The 17,517-nt window shown below is 45.4% G+C and overlaps 1 protein-coding gene across 7 annotated transcripts in view; it reads right to left on the reverse strand.

Moving 5' to 3' along the window:
• PLCE1 (phospholipase C epsilon 1) overlaps positions 1–17,517 on the reverse strand; it is a 932,976-nt gene that overhangs the window by 128,277 nt on the left and 787,182 nt on the right. For all 7 annotated transcript variants that reach the window (XM_085605968.1, XM_085605952.1, XM_085605960.1 and 4 more), the window contains one exon: positions 16,392–16,653. In XM_085605968.1, the coding sequence (XP_085462094.1) occupies positions 16,392–16,653 (262 nt within the window). The remainder of the gene's footprint in view (positions 1–16,391; positions 16,654–17,517) is intronic.

Genomic DNA, 17,517 nt, shown 5'->3' on the forward strand with positions numbered 1-17,517 from the left:
GGTGGGTCCACTTACTAAGATATAAGAACTTGCAGAACAAGCCAAGGAATCTAGGAATCCAGTAGGCTGAGGATCTATTTAGTTTGCTGGATAGGTTACTTTGTCGCAAACATGACTCATGCCCCATCCGCCTTATAGGAAGTGCCATAGGATATAAAGCACTTGTAACAGGGAGGACGGAATACCTGTCCCTTTTGGGACAGAATAAGTCATCCTCCAAACTGTAAATCATGCCCTATCTAGTGCCTAATTGAGCGAAATGAGCTTTTTGTTTTGCTGGTAATGCCAATGAGGCTCTTTCAGTGGAGGGCACAGCTTTATGTAGTGCAGCAACAGAACATAAGAAGAAAGTTAAAGTAGATGGAAAGAGAAAAGAATGTAAGAAAATTGAGGGGAGGGACTGAACGAGAGAAGGACAAAGGGCAGAAAGAGGAAGTGAGGGGATGGTGGTCAAAAAGTGAAAACAGAGTAGAAAGGGGATAAGTAAATAGAAAAGAGATAACAAATGGTCAGAGTAGACTGCGAAAGCCGAGCAGGAACCAGGATACCTGGAAACGTGCGACGAAATTGCCTTTTAAACCAATAACTATAAACATTTAGCCAATTTCTAAGGTGATTTGGGGGCATTTTAGCCTTGAGATGTAATTGACTCCATAGGAATTCCTTCAAGGATCGTGCATTCAGATATTTGTGTTTAAGGAGGTTTTTCAATAGTCTTTTGAAGATGAGGAAGAAGCGTCAATTTTCTTTATAAACAAATATCTCCTATTGCTTTTAAAGTAAAGAGATGCAAGGTACAATACAACAAAGCAGGAGCGCTCTGCTGCAGTAACGCCAAGGCTCAAAAATAAAAAAATCATTAACTCTGTGCATGCCATAAAATAACAATCTAACTCAACACAAGATATAAAACCGCTGCAGGGGGATCCAAGGCAAATGGAGTGGATTTGTCCAGACACCAGATATATTGTTTATCGCAGTAGATTACTCATGGGCAAATGACCGAAAGGTACACAAATTCCATCTATGATGGGAAGGAAGTAGCAAGAAAAGAAAATATGACTGCAAAGTGAATAAAAACAATCCACAAACACATTCAGTCCAAGGAGCATTCCTAGTTCTAAGCGAAGCGAGTCCAAATAGATCTCAACTGTTGCCACATACCTAAAGAATTACATAATTTTACCTAAAAATCCTCTCAAGTGAGCTTGGCAGAGTACACTGAATTGGGCTTCTTGTGAGATGGAATCTTATCTGAGGTTCTTCAACTCTCTTCGTCTAGCAACAGTGACAGGCAAGCACGTTAACCCATTGAGCGGCCGATCTAAACAGCAAATCTCACTAGGACTTTCACAGAAGTCAACTGTAAAGTTCTTTGCCAGTTTCTGTTACCAGATCGGCCCCTTGTGTGTAAGTGGAACCCTCTTCTCACAGCAGTGACAAGTGGTTAATCAAATGAGCCCATCATACACTTCAAAAACACTTTGATTAAGCTATGAAGATCCTCTGTGTCCTCATGAGATTCACAGCCCAAAACTGAATGATGGACAAACTCCTAGCATTTTACAATTTTTCAGGTGATCATCCACTCTAATTATGAATGAGATGACAGACTGCTAGAACTGGGAAAGGACTTTGCAGATCCCTAGCACCTAGCAGTAGAGGCCTCAAGAGATGCTGTTTTCTTTTCAAGTGCCGAAGCCTCAATTGCTCACATCATGGTCGTCACTGCCTACAGTCTTTCTTCAAAGGCCATAACCTTACTCTCAATGGAATCTTTCCACAGAAGCCATTAAAATTGTCTTCCCTCTGGTAAAGGTGGCTGATCATCGCCAATGAGCTTACTGCACCAGCAGACCAAGCGTCAGAATCCACGCAAACGCTGCAGTACAGCCCCATGAATATCAGAGTCCAGAGCCTCCTTGTCCAATTTAACTACTGCTCCAGAGGATCAAAAGTCTTGTAGTTCTATGTGCTACTGATATTAGGTACAGAGATCATGTGTCCCCAGAAGTCATAGCCGCGTGGTTTTGGTAAGCAGGAGCACAAACACTCAAAGGAAGTGGGTTATTTAACACAAAAAACAATAGATTTAGACAGGCGGACTAGAAAATTTTGACTATTAATGTTCCTAAACTAACTCTCTCCTCCTATAGGGAAGATGAGGAGTCATTAAAAATTAAGGTAATACACTGGATAAGACATAAAAGTGAGTGTCTAGCATTCCGATATAATGAAAGCAGAACGGTTATCGAGCGAAAACAAATCTTTTGACACCATTCTTCTTGCCGTTAAAACAAAGAGTTTAGTTGATAGTCTTATTGCATTAAACTTAAGAGCGTGCCCCATCTCGAACTCCTCGGTGAGATTCAAGTTGAATAGACCCAGTAGTGAGGCAAGATAGAACCAAATAAAGACTTTAAATTCGGAAAAATCATCCAAATCTAACTATACCCAAAACGATCTGGAGGCAGTTGATTGACTAACAAAGCAGAAAAGAACGAGTTACTTACCTTCGGTAATGATGTATCTGGTAGAGACACAGTCTAGCCGCAGATTTCTTAACTTAGAATATCCCCAGCCGTCAGACTGGATCCGGAAAATCTTTTTCCCCAGCAGTACCTCTGCACGCCGGGGGGCGGCGTCACCTGTCTCCGTCCTGACGTCATCTACGGAAGTGACATCAATGGAGCCCTATAAGACCCCCTCGGCGTGCGGACGTCAGTTTTCTGAAGTGAAACTTTTTCCGCACCACAACGCGGAGCCACTACAAAAACTGTGAGAGTATAGGAACAGTGTGCCAAAAAAGAACCAAAAAAGTTTTAAACAACAATGATAAGAAACCATCTTATGTTGAAAAGCACTCAACACTTGGAAGGACTGAAGGAAGCAAACAAATCACCCGCTCCAATACAAATACCACCAAGAACAGAACCGTGCCCCCCTAAAGAGGTGACGGCAGTGGAAATTAATGACATGACAATCAAAGGACAGAACGCAGCCACAGGATGGAACTGTACGACAGAGTCGGTGAGCAAGGATGCAACTGAAAAGGGGGTACAGGACTGAAAAGTCGTGACTTATGGCTGTAACCAGAAGTAAACAACCACATAGAAGTTGTACCACCCCCCCACAATGATCTATGCACTGAGCATAGTCCAATAGAAGCTCAATCCAAGCGTCTGCAGCAGAGACAAGGAGACCCCAAAAACATGGGGAGACAGACGAGGGTGGAGGGAGGGTTAGAAAACATGATAAAGTCCATGCCAGAAGAACCCGGATGGAGTAGCATCAAAAAGCACATAATTTAGACACCCAAACGAGAAAGGGTGGTAAGCTAACATGCCTAAAGCAGAAAGACACGCCCTGCTCCTGAGGGGGGTGAACCAGAGCACCCCTTAGGAAGACGATGGCCACCTGAAGGAGGCAAGGTGGTAGAATCCCACCTTGAAAGGACCACGCAGAGCGGGGAGGATGGGCAGGCGTTAAGGAATCTGCGGCTAGACTGTCTCTACCAGGTACATCGTTACCGAAGGTAAGTAACTCGTTCATCTAGCCGCAGACTCCTTAACTTAGAATAGATACCACAGCTATACCCCATGGGAGGAGGGCCTGCGACCGAAACCCACCATGTTCCCGAAGGAAGCAGAACGTCAAGAACTTTGACTGAAACACGGTGGGGTCCGCAATACCAGCGCAGCTGACACCAGTCCCATAAGGCTCCGTAGTACCAGCATAGCTGACACCAAACCCTGAATATCAGGGCAGAGCATGAGCAAGGAACCACAAGTCATCAGAGGTCAACCCGAGTCCACTGTCGGCCAGACAGGGACGAAACAAAGGCACAGGACCAGAAAAGTCAGTGCACAATGACAGAATGCCACAGATATCCACGAAAAGAGGGAAACTGAGTATAGGACCCCAGGGTCCGAAGAGAAAAAGGTCCAGCGAAGGGATGGCAACAGATGGCATGTCAGGGGAAAGGGCATCATGCCGAAACACACCATTTTACTACCAGGAGGTGCATAGATGTGAATGACAAGAACACATGAAAACAGGTAGGGTGTACTTTGAGAACCTCTCCACACAATGGAGAGCTCAATGAAGCGTAACAACAACATGTGCGGGCCGACCGAGAAGACAGCACAGCACCACACCAGGTAGCCAACCAAGCAACCGTACCCCTGGGAACAAAGACCAAGGGCGACCGGCAAGCCAAACATGTCCAAGACTAGCTCCCCAGAGGGAGAGAGAGAAGAAAAGAGATAGAAACAAAGGGGGGACCTGGAACAATCCCCAGGATCCACCGCAGGGAGACTCTGCACGCCTACCCCCTTGTGTGCGAACACAGCACACCGAAATGCTGGATATGTCAGGAACTGACAACCAAGGGGGTAAACCAGAAGGACGCCCTAGAGAATGGACAGGTGTCCGAAAGGTAGAAACGTAATCACCATCAGTGAACCGTAGCGGGACAATACACCAACCACAAAGAGGGCGGCCCAAACTCCCTGATCCGGGAGTGAGACAAACACCCTGCGACACAGGCGGTAACACTGACTATCACACCAAGAAGAAGTCAGTAACATGCAGACAGAAAGTCCGAAAAAGGAACAGATATAGACAGGATGAATTCAGAGAACATCCGGAGAACCTGTTGAAACTCGTCACGGCGGCCAGGAAAAGAATACCTGAGCCATGTGCGACAATGCCAGGTTGGGACCCTCCAAGGGAGACCAGGAACACAACGCAAAACAGAACAGAGGTCCGTTCTGGTAGAAATGCACCACTCATTGACCAACCCCCGACAGGGTGTACCCAAGCCTTTTCAACACTAGGGAAGAAGGCCAGAGTAAGAAAGCGCATGCAAGACAATGGTCCAAGGAACCCAATGGGTCCCTTATGAGAATACATACACACAGGACTGGTCACAAGCGGTAACAGAAAGAATCGATCCGGAGCGGACATGAGCGCCCACAGGGATGCGTACCCACGCCCAAGACCGCCAATGGCGCTTAGGGGAGAAAGAAGGCAGAAGAAGAGCCAAGGCAAGGCATGGGAGACGAGAAAATCCCTCTGGGGTGAGCCGGAAACGGCAAAACCCAACAAAGCACCAGAGCCAACAGCGTCCACAGACGCCCGAGAATGCCATGGAACAACCGTAGGCAGCGATATAGAAGCACCAGGAGAGGACCACGTCAGTCTGTGGGACTCAACCGAGGGTATGTACCACCACAGCAGGAAGACCATATTAAGAGAGCTCCACAGGAGCCTCCGAAACTTTCTGATAAGGAAAAGCTACACAATAGCAAACGAATACCCCACATAGGGTACGTCACATCCCTATAAAAGCAAGAGACACCTCTTGAGACAAGCTCATAGGCAGAGGTCAAAAGAAACAAACAGCTGGCCCAGATGCAGTAAAGTAAGGGAAAAAACCTCAGGCTGAACAGACATACAATAGTTCTGGGACAACCTCTTGGACCCAAAGACAAATAGAAAAACAGTGACAACACCGTCACATGAAAACATAGATCCACCATAGTTGACCCAGGAAGTCAACGAAATCCTGAAAAGAGATGCTGTACTGCCGATTCGGCATGGTCGTCAAACAAATAGGCCTCTCCAAAGGGCAGATCTGATTCACTCCCGAACATTTTCAGGGACACTGCCATCGTGTAGCCAAGCATGTTGACGTAGGGCAACTGAGCTGGCCATAGCATAACCCACTGAGTCAGTGATATCCATGGCCGACCGGATGGTAAACTGCCCCATGTCGCAGCCATCCCGAACCAGCTGGAGCAGGTCAGCACAAGGGCCCTCCAGCAAGGAGGGAAGGAGTAGCTCAGCAGTGTCCCAAAGGGCAGAAGTAGCCCAAGCAAACACACAGATTGTGTTGCGGGAACGAAGGCCGGAACTGGTGGACGCAAAAACATTGCAGCCACACGACTCCAACCACCTAGACTCCAGAGTAGGGGGAAGCAATGGTGGAGGAGAGGAAGGATGCACATCCTGGACTACCAGCCCATGAGCCCTAGGATGAAGGGACAAACAGGCGGCATCATCTGGAGGCAGTCAGTGGCGATGCGCCACAGCACGAGCCACGGGCTCACCAGACGAGGGTCTGGCCCAAGTTCCCAGAAAGACATCATATAATGACCTGCCAAAAGGCAAAAGAGGCACCACATCCACCAAGCCCTGGAAGATCCAACAAAGCAACCGAAGGCAAGGAGACAGAGGGCAGCTGCATGTGTAAAACACGGGTAGCCCTACCAACTGCCCGTGCAAAGTCAACGCTGGCCTCCGTGGCCATCCGAGGTGGAGACAGCAAGTCATCCATTGGGGATGGCTGCAGGCTAATCCGTCCGCCCAACGACAGGGGCTCTGCAAAGAAATAAGCTGGCCAGTGCTCCATGGGATTCTGCTCTGTGGCACATGGGAACACCTGTGTGGGTGGGGAGCCCACTGGGGTCACGTCCTCCAACAGAGGGACAACAGGGGACCATACCCGTGTCGATGAGCGTCGGAACGGCGTCGGCTCAGCGCCAATGGCCTCCAAAGAGGGCTCGACAACCCGGTGTCGGACCGGCGTCGACTCGGCCACCACCAAGGTAGGAGCCAGCAGGGAGGAACGAAGCCGATTTAGAGAAGAAATCCGCGCTGCAGCCATATCTAGCGACGACGCAGGGAGCCCCGCAGAACTGTGCAAAGACGCTTCAGGAGGGCTAGACGTCAGAGTGGGATGCCCATCTGGGCCGTGTCCTGACGTCGCAGCGACTCCGGAACTGTAGTCAAGGTACTCGGTCGGCGCCGAGGGCGAACCCACCGACGACCCCCGACCCGAGTGTCTACCCCCCAGTGTGGGGCCCGAAGGCGCACCAGGGAGAGGGGGTGAACCAAAGATGGCCTGGAGAACCCTAGAATAGGCTAACATATGGGTCTGAGTCGCCCCAATACCAGGAAACGGTGGATAGGTGGGGGTGGACTCCTGAGGACTCGTGTCCGGTGAAGACGAGGAGTGGCGGCCCCCAGTGACACGCTTGTGGGAGGTCGATGACCTCCGTGACTTCTTCCGGTGCTTACTTGAGGCAGGTGAACGACGTCCACGGGAACGACTCCTGGATCTGTCCCGAGGAGAGACCTCAGCGTGGGAGGAAGAGCTGCGCCTTTTGAAGCCCTCCACTGGAGATGGCAGCCAGCGCCGCGTGGACTCCGACCGGGACATCCGGGCAGACAACAGTTCCATCCGTCGTTCCCGCAGGGACTTCGGCTTCAGTTGCCGGCAGGCGTCGCACTCGGCGGAGTCGTGGTGCTCGCCCAAGCACCACATACAGATCTCGTATGGATCCGTCGGCGACATCTGCCGTGAGCAGGACGCACATGAGTTGAAGCCTGCAGGCATCGGCACACTGTTGCAGACGCAAAAGGCGTCGCAAAGGCCTGAAAACAGGCCAGAGGAACCGCTAAACTCCGAAACCTCGTTATAACGCGGAAACGAAGAAAACTGACTTCAGCACGCCAAGGGGGTCTTATAGGGCTCCAATATAGGGCTCCATTGACATCACTGCCGTGGACGACGTCAGGACGGAGCCAGGCGACGCCGCCCCCTTGCGTGCAGAGGTACTGCTGGGGAAAACGTTTTTCAGGATCCAGTCTGACGCCTGGGGATATTCCAAGTTAAGGAATCGGCGGCTAGATGTCTCTAACAGATCCATACATACGCAATGTATCAGGCAATCGCATATTTCAATACTTCTTAAGGAAAAAGCTAAAGGAGAGCTACTGTCAGAAACTTCTAACCAAAAACATCAGGGATATCCCAAAGTGAGTGGTGAGGCAATAGAAGTAAATTTCGCACAAACTAGTTGTCCATACTGTAACAAGGAACCCCTGCTAGCCATGAAACATCTAGTATCATGGAATATAGCTGGGTTGAAACAAAAATTAATTGACCCAGAATGGCACGAATATATGAACCAATACGACTTTTGCCTACTACAAGAAACTTGGGCTTTGGAGCCACCTCTTAAGTTGGGCTGCAGGACATTTAGTACCAATGCAGTACCCTCAATAAGAGACAGACCATCAGGAGGACTAGTTATAAGGACTAAAATCCCCTTAAAGATAGAAATAAATCAGCTGGAATTACCACCTACAGATAATATTGGGGTAAAAATAAAAACACAAAACAAATCAGACATGTATCTGCTAAACGTTTATAGCAAGAGCAGTTAATGTGGAATCACCTGAGACAGAGATATTGGATAACTTTTTAAGTTGTTTAGACCCTAGGCTATCTGCTATTATAGGCGGAGACTTCAATTGTAAGTTTGAGCCTGCTATGGGCCTGTAAACTACTCTAGAAGAGGAGAACACGGCAAGAGGCATTCCATCTTTGGAGGCTGGTACCCAAGTCCCTTGCACAATTGTAGTGATCCAACTGATTTGGTTTGTCTCAGGGCAAGGACTAAGGGTCTATAATGGCAGGCAGTTGTCGGACAGTCGTCGGACAGCCCTAGTGCTTACACATTTAAAAGAGGCACCACCAAGAGTAAAATTGATTACATATTGGCCAGTGTCAATCTATGGGGTCACTGAAATCGATTTCCACTGTGCCGAACATTGGAGGGAACTCTTTGAGAATGGGCTCTAGGAAAATGCTCCAATAATAGAAACCTATGACAACCCTTGGTCAGTAATAACCACAGAGTTCTAAAATGGCTATCTATCGTAGTCATGACAAGGATTTACAATACCTTTTCAGATGTTCTATCTCCGTATACCAACATTGCCCCATGCAATATACCTATTATCCCCGTTCACGGCACTATGCAAAAAGGTAAAGGAGTAAACCCGTTAACCCAGTTGAGACCGGGTAATTTATTACAACAATGAAAACAATGTCTCAACAGGTAAACCAAGCAAGGGGACTGATTAGACAGTGTATCAATCACATAGCACAGGGAAGAAAACAAGGGAGACCAAAGGAAGGTGAAAAGATTGTTATTTGCATATAGAAGCACAAAATTACAACTAAATTGCCATAACAATCAATTGTGCACTGGAAGGTGATGTGGTGAATAAACGGCGCAGTGACACAAGTGATTAAGAAAACAACGTGAGGCAGCGCAGAGAAATAATAAGGTAATCAGTACAAGTCAAACAAAATGTTTAAAATCCCAAAACATAATTCCATTGTTTGTGGAGACTTATAAAAATGCCGCAATTAGCGTTGTAGAGTCAACGGCGTTTTGACCTTTCTAACTTAAGGTCATCATCAGGACGATGGTTACAAATTCAATTTAAGGTGCTCTGTAGGTATTCAATGAGGGGGAGGAAAGAAATTGAATCCTATACGTCTGGCAGTCTGGGGCGGAATAACGGGAGGCAGCAATCCGGGGCAAGGGCGGAATAACGGGAGGCAGCAATCCGGGGCGAGGACAGGTTGGCAAGAGCAAGTACGGTGAAGAAAGAACAGCAGGCGAGTGCAATGAAGAGCAACAATCTGCACTACTGGAGGAGTGGCAGCGTATTGATTCCAATAAGTCCATGCTCTCAATGAGAGGCAAAGGGGCAATATGAATCCAAAGGGGTCGGAGACACGTAAATTAAAGAGCAGCGCTCAGTAAATTTGGCAAAGTTTGCGGGTTGAGTCCGATGGATAAATACTGAAGGTCTCAAATGGCGGGAGCCGGAATTAATCCAAGCATGGTCCAGGTTCACGGCACTATGGCAGAGAAACAAACTGCTCCTGGATGAAATTCCACGAGAATATGAGCCAGCGAACAACACTAAATGCCCTCCTCCCAATCATTGGTTCACTTGTTGTCAAGCAAAGCTCCAATTGCAGGCAGCTATAAGGTCCAATAACATAGTACAAATAAGAGAAAGAAGGGCAAAGTATAAGAAACTATTAGTACAATCAAAAAAGTATTGAGACGACTGCATCTTGAATGACTTAATCGATGCATCTAAAAACAGGACCACGCTGACTTTTGGAGAATTTTAGCCCAGGGAAATAAAATCGGAAAGTCCAGCCTGGATCTTTAGTTGGATCCGGGCACCTGGAGCAGACAATTCTCAGCATTATACTCTAATGCGGTTGATCCAGTAATAACTGACCATCATACTAAGGGAATAAGTTCTATGGGAACTGATTGCCATGGATTAAATGGTACTCTTTACTTCAATCTAGACAACACAGTGTGAGCAATAGAAGCTGTCAAGCCAGGGAAAGCCCCAGGCCCTGATAGGATAACAAGCGATCTTCTGAAGCATAATAAAAACAGTCTGGGCTCCTTATGTAAATCTGCTCTGCAATGCTTGGCTGCAGGAGTACCAATACCTGAATCATGGAAAGGGGCTGAAATTATACCCATTTTCAAGAAGGGCAATCGTCAAGACCCTGCCAATTATAGGCCAATAACTCTAATAGATACCTTCCAAAAGAGCTATGCAAAAACAGATTTATATAAGCTTAATAACTGGTTTGAGGAAAACAATATCCTGTCTCAGTACCAAGCCGGGTTTAGAGTAAGAACAAGCACAATAGATCAGGTTTTTAGACTATTGTGCATAGCTTGGAAGAATACTAAGTTAAAAGGAGGACATCTGTACATAGCTTTTATAGATCTCAAGGCTGCCTTTGATCTCAGCCCTTGGAATTCCCTGTAGAACTCTTTAAAAATTCAGGGGGTGCCCAAAGATTTTCTGACACAAATAGTGCAGTTACACAAAGATAACTAGGCAAAGGTTAGATGGTGGCCCAGGAGTAAACTCACGGAAGCTATCCCAATAAAAATAGGGATAAGGCAGGGACGTGTACTGGCACCCACCCATTTTTCACTATATGTAAATGGCGTTGTGCAACATCTTCAGGGTTGCAAGCATGATTCTCCAAAGTTATGAGGGGTGCCAGTACCGGCATTACTCTTTGCTGATGATACAATTTTAGTATCTCAAACACCTGAGGGATTACAAAACCTTTTAGATTGTTTCAGTAATTTTTTAACGATAAAAGGCCTTGAAATAAATTCAAATAAAATTAATTTAAGGCCATAAACCTGCATTCATCTTTTAAGAAAAACATCACTGTTCAAAAACAAAAACTGGAATATGTGGCCAATTTTAACTATCTGGGTATCACATTAAACACAAAATTGTCATGGAAACCACACATACACAAATGCAAGGCTAGCTTGCTCCAAAATTCCATGGCAATTATTAAAAAGCAACAGAAAAGCACATCAAAGGCAGTGTCACCAGCCCTGGAAGTCTACAAGTACAGGGCACAATCAGCAACCCTTTATGGCGGAGAACTCTGGGGGGCTAATGTTCAAAACATGCTCCCTGGGAAGGAAAACAAATTCATAAGGATGTTACTGCATTTACCAGTACGCACACCTATGATCCCCATTATTCAGGATACTAACATTAGACGAATTAAGCATCAAGCCACATTAAGACCTTTGTTATTTTGAGTCCGTTTGTGGACCACAGCAGAACTTAATAGCTACAAAGAAGGGTTAATCGAGTTATTGAAACTTGATTACAACATTACAATTCAATGGGTCCGACATGTGCGAAGATGTTTTTATAAATTAAGTCTAAACAGCTTTTGGAATGCTCCTTACCTATGAACACATCTCTCAAAAAAAGCTTTGACAAAGTAAATAATTCGAATTAGCTGATACAGAATATTTCCGGTATTTACAGGTGCGACATGTACTAATATCAAATTTGCCCAAGGGGGAATCTCCTCCAGAGTCCTCATCGCTGGAAGACAGGTTGCTGGATGGCTACATGCCCACAAAAGCGATCTCCCTCACATACAAGAAGCTAATAGACAACACTTCCGATCCTCTCGTTTTGACCAGGGGGCGGTGGGAGAGGGCTGGATTAGAACTTGACGACGAGGCGTGGCAGGAGGCAGTAGCATCCCCAAGAGAAGTCGCAATTTCCTCCAGACTCTGCCTGGTTCAGTTGAAGATTTTACAGAGGGTCTATGTGTCAGGGTCCAGGCTCGTTAGCATGGGGAGAGTGTCTGACGGGTTGTGCAGGAGGCAAAATGGGCATGGTGGTACATTCATGCTCATAATATGGGACTGTGCAGATATTCAGACTTACTGGAAGGGGATACATGAGTGTATAAATGAAGTACCCGAAGTGAGACTCAGACCTGAAGCCAAGCAATGTCTATTGAATGTCTGGGAACCTACCAATTTAAATAGCAAAGGGAAAATTTGGCTCACATTGGGCCTGAGGGTCGCTAAGAGAAACATTGCTCGGCTGTGGGGCTCTGGAGTGTTGCCTACATTAACTACCTGGAAGGCAGACATGGATTGGTGCATGCTTAGAGAAAAGACAGTGTATGTTGCATGGGGTGTCCCAAAAAGTGGTCCTAAATTTGGGACAAATGGAATGTATACAGAGGGAACATGTGTATCCCCATTACTGTCCCTACCCCCCGAAGAACCTCTAACACCTTGAGTCCCCACTTTCCCTGTCATACCTCTGTGGTTCATCGACAGAATGATGTTTATGTAAAATTGCTATATTGTTTCTCCCTTTGTATTCAGAAATGTCATTTTTCTCTGTTTAATAAAAAGATTTATTTAAAAAAAAGCTTTGAAAAATTCTTACTAGATGCATATGCAAAATAACCTGGCTTGGCAGTTCGGGCTGGACTGTTCCCATGAGGCACAGGGTCAAGACTGATTTGCATATGGCTGGGTTCAAACTGGAACGGCATGGTGAGCAAAAAAACGATGGATTTAGGCCCAGATCTCTGTACTGGGGTGAATGTATGACATTGTTCTGCATTCTGTCCATCAATTGTTGTTTTTAAAATAGCATCCATCAATGCCCAAAAATAGGAAGGTTGACATCACAGTTTTTATCTATAAAACCATCTCCTATTTTCGAAGTATACCTGGATGAAGTACAACCTCAATTGGCCAAGTCACTATACATGAAATTTCGCTTAGATGTCTTACAGATCAAATCCAACACATCAAAGTGGACGTACAATAATACTGATGGCAGAGACATTTTTTGCACTTTATGCTCACAAAATGTGGCAGAAAACGACTCCCACATATTATTCTTTTGTCCAGTGTATCCTAGGAAAAAATTGATCAAAGCAGTTTGCTGTAATATGTTTTAGTCTAAGTAAATGTTTATTTGCTATACCTTTAATACGCAAGGAAAAGGGCTTGAAACTTGAATTCATTGTTGTCCGTTTTATGATCAATTTTAGCATTGTATATTTTAAATGTAGGTGTACTGATTTTATATTAGAAAGCGAATAATGGGTCTGTTGTATTTGCACTCTACCAAATTTATGAATTGAATTCGATTTTATTTATAATTGAATGGGCATTATAGTATGACTATTTGTATGTAATGCTCTTATACAACTATAATTGAGCCCAACCTACAGATCTCAAGATAAGTAGTAGTGATTGGATTGTTATCTAATATGTGTGAGTGTGTGTATATATTTGTTTTTATTTGACATGTATGAAATGTGCAAATTTGTATCTTTAATGGTTTATTAAACCGAATAATAGATTTAAATGGAAAGTGGGGTTATTTTGGAGCTACCAGTGATCACCTCCACTACAGATCTCCAGCTTACCACTTTAAGTTTCCTCTCAGTACTACCAGTCTCTAGTGCAGGATTGCAGTGACACCAGCAAATATCCCTATGTAGGATGTCACTACTCCTGAGGCACCTCCTCTTGAAGCCACTTGTAGCGAAACACCACCTTAGACTTTCAGCAATTGGGGAAGGGGGTTCATCGGGGTGAAAGGAGATTTTGAGCTGAGGCATGAGATCAGAGAGAGACTGAGCAATAAAGTTGAAAAGCACGGGTAATAAGATGGCTCCTTGTGCATGGCACATGAATGGTTTTGAAGAAAGTGATTGGTCTGATAAGTAGGATTGGAAGCATCTGAGAACATCCTCATCTACTGCATCCTGTTATTTAGCATATCAGTGAAGATTCTTTTGTCTATAGTATCAATGGCTGCTGTTCTATGTAATAGAATATACAAGGAATGGTCACAGCTTTCTTCAAACTTTCCGACTATATCGTCAATGATCTTACATTTTGCCCAAGTCTAAAACCAAATTGATATGGTCCAAGTAAGCCATAATTCTGAATGAGGGTTTTCAGTTGTGATGGTACAATTTTTTCAATGGTTTTTATCAAAAAGGGAGTTTTGAGATAGGTCAGTAATTTCATTAAGATTTGGGCCCAAGCAAGTTTTCTTTTTCTACAAGCTGTTTGTAAATGTATTTTTCTTTTTTAGACTTTAGGTAATGCAGTTGATAACGGCTGTATTTTTTTTTATTATTGAATAATGCTAAAGATTAAGTTCTTTACTGTATTTTATTTCTTTATTTTCATCGTGAATTTTGGGGAAATACATCTGCATACATGCACACTTTTCTTACTGAATGCATAAATTGTTTGATAGAAACCAGAGCTGAAATACCCAACTGTGATAGTAAAAGCACTGGGAAGGCTTAAAAAAGCTTAGGAGCCTAAGTTGATAGAATTGGCACAGTGATCTTCATATGGGCATGTCTGGGAACAGAGCAGCTACGATTAATGAGGCCTGCAGCTTTGTTATGACCCACGGCTAGGATGATACTGTATGAGAGACAGTCCAGTAGACAAGACCAACGTGCAGAGGCGCACCCATGAGACGGAGGCCCAAGAGCAGGCCAAGAAGCAACAGGACTACTGTGGGAATTTCGGGGTTGAGACAGATAGAGACGGTGACTAGGTGGAGGGGTACTGCGGATTTCCCATAACAATCCTGAAGAAAAAGGCAGGCTTGGGGCAATGAAAGTGTGTGCCCAGCTCCTAGCACCCTCTCAATTGGCCCACAGAGCAACAAGAGCACCTCCCTGACGCCAACTAACAGGACATAGAACTGAGGGTGCTCGTCAGTGAGTGTAATGGGCCTTGGACTGACTCTGCGTGGGCCTTGGGCCAACGCTGTTCCACTGTTGTGGCCTCTTGCAGGCGAAATGGGTCTTAGACAGAAGTGAGTAACAGGTGGTGATGCTTGCTATCTTGTCCTCCTCCAACATAGTGTCCGGGAGGCTGATGGGGCACTTTGGAGATACAAGTCAATGACTTTGAAGCCCTCGCTACACCCTTCCAGTGGCCCTGAGCCCCATGGACCTCCTCGGAGATGGAGGCTGCACAGCTTGATACTGACCTGTTACCTGCCCTTGCAAGGGATTCTGGGGCGAAAGGTACATCTGCCTGGTTGCATGCCCCAGTAGGAAGGCAAGGAGTTGGTTATGTATTTTAGGCACCGTATTTTAGGTGTACGGGGGTGCATGAGCCAGGGAGGACCGGAGTGGTGGGGGAGATCAAGGCAAGGTAGTAAACAGGTCGGCATGTGACTATTTATTTACCTTGAACGTTGGTGGTGTTAAATGGCTAAGTCAAAAGAAGTTGGTGTATTCTATCTTAGGGGACATGGCACCCAAAGAGCATGTGCACAGAAAAACCATCTCATTAGGAAAGAAAGTGAGAAAATCCTATCAGGCGGAGGAGCTGCCTCTATGACTGAAAATACACGTCATACATGGCAACATGGGTGGTTTTCAAAAAATAATCGGAAGAATGTATTTCCCCCATCCATTTCTATTGATGGAGAGGCAATTTCAAGCGGGAGACGAAAAGAAAGCAATTTTTTGGGTGAAGTAAATCGGGAGTCTCCCGCCTGAACTGGGTATATTGACATGTATGATATGTCGTAATAAACGGGATGGGGCTTATAGCCGTCAGGGGGGGGTGGGGGGTGTAGGGTGCTTGGGTTAATACCTTCCCCCCCTTGAGTATATCACTTGCTCTTTTAAAAAAAAATCAAGATCGCGCAGCCGGTATAATACCAGCAGCGCGATATTCAATTTTTTAAATAATGATGCCCCCCCCCTGAAAAAAATTCTGCGGACACCCGTGGCTGGGGCAAAGGGTGGCACAAGCGTCTCCTGCAGGCCGAGACATCCCAGGCAGCCTTCACCAACGACTCGCAGAAAGGTGCGAGGGCGCCGACGGAACGCACTCCATAAAACGCTCCCAGGGTCAGCGAGAGGCCACTCGTGTTCTACATGACTAAATGCTATCACTGCGCACATCAGACAATACCGGCGGCGAAGCGTCTGTCACAACTGCATCACAGATGTTATTGGCTCACGCAAGAAATCCTTTCAAGTACATCAGAACCAGATAGAACGCAGATAGCAGGACCAACAAACAAAAGCGCTTTCTATGACGCCGATTCAAAAGCTGTTCGCCAATAGATATGTCCGCTGAAATAATAAATAAAAAAGAACGTGCGGACCATAAAACGACATATTTTACCTCGCTTCAGGGCCTTCAGCGGAATGATTCTCTGAGCAGTGACTGCGGAGCTGTTGTTCTCCACAACGGCAAACCGGAGGAAAACGAGGCCTTCAAAGTACACCCGAAAAAGGAACTGCTCGTTCCACATGGGGTTCAGCGTGTTGCGGTGGATGGGCTTGGTGCGGAAGTGGCAGCTGTCCAGGGGCATTCCCAGGACATCGATTTCAATGCACGGGCTCCCCGTGCTGTTGCTCGGGCACACGTTTTGCCCAGAAACGACCTGAAACAAAAAAAAAAACAGCGAGTAACTAAGATATTTTTTTAGATGTTAGTAAATCACCAGACATCTCTATCCAAGATAGACACCTCACAGTCTATTCTCTATTTTACTGAACTCAGTTTATTTGATATCAATACATTTTGGGTGGAGAATTAGATATCTATGAGGCGCAGTGGTCGAAGTGGGGAAAAAAAGTAGGGGAACTGTGGGTGGAGAATCAGAGGGCGGGTATAACCTATGGACTGGGTCAGTGGGCGGAGTCAGAGGTGCGGACAGAAAGAGCAAAACATCCCAATTTTTAGTATTTGCTTGGTATTTCACTGACCATTTACAACTTATTACATAATTTAATTCAACCAAGGGATACACATGTTTATTAAAGGTTGAATATGAGTTATTGACATTAAAATGTATTCACAAACTGGGATACGTTTCCAATCACAGAATGAACCAAATACACTTAAAAGTGGAAGTACAAGCCATTTGTCTCCGAGCCATGCAGTTTCTGTCATCAGCACTTCTCCTCCCTTTTTTCACAAGAGCAGTTCAAACATGATTAACAAAATATCCCAGTTTGCAAATGTTTTCCACCTAATTATGGCTCTGCCATATTTGCCACATATTACACCATCTGCTGCATAATCTGATGATTTTAACTAATAAATTGTTTGTACCTCAAATGGATCAAAAGTTACAAAAAAATGTGACTTGTGTTGCTGCGATGTGGAGGGCCCTTTGCAAAGGTTGACTGGTAACCTTTCTCACTACTGCATTTGACTATTACACTGGTACTAATGAGGCAAAATATTTGCAGAGACTTTTAGTATGTATAAAAATGTCAAAATAATAAAGCATCAGAAAATA

This window comes from Triturus cristatus, chromosome 1_2, assembly GCF_964204655.1.
Source record: "Triturus cristatus chromosome 1_2, aTriCri1.1, whole genome shotgun sequence".
Classification (NCBI taxonomy): domain Eukaryota; kingdom Metazoa; phylum Chordata; class Amphibia; order Caudata; family Salamandridae; genus Triturus; species Triturus cristatus.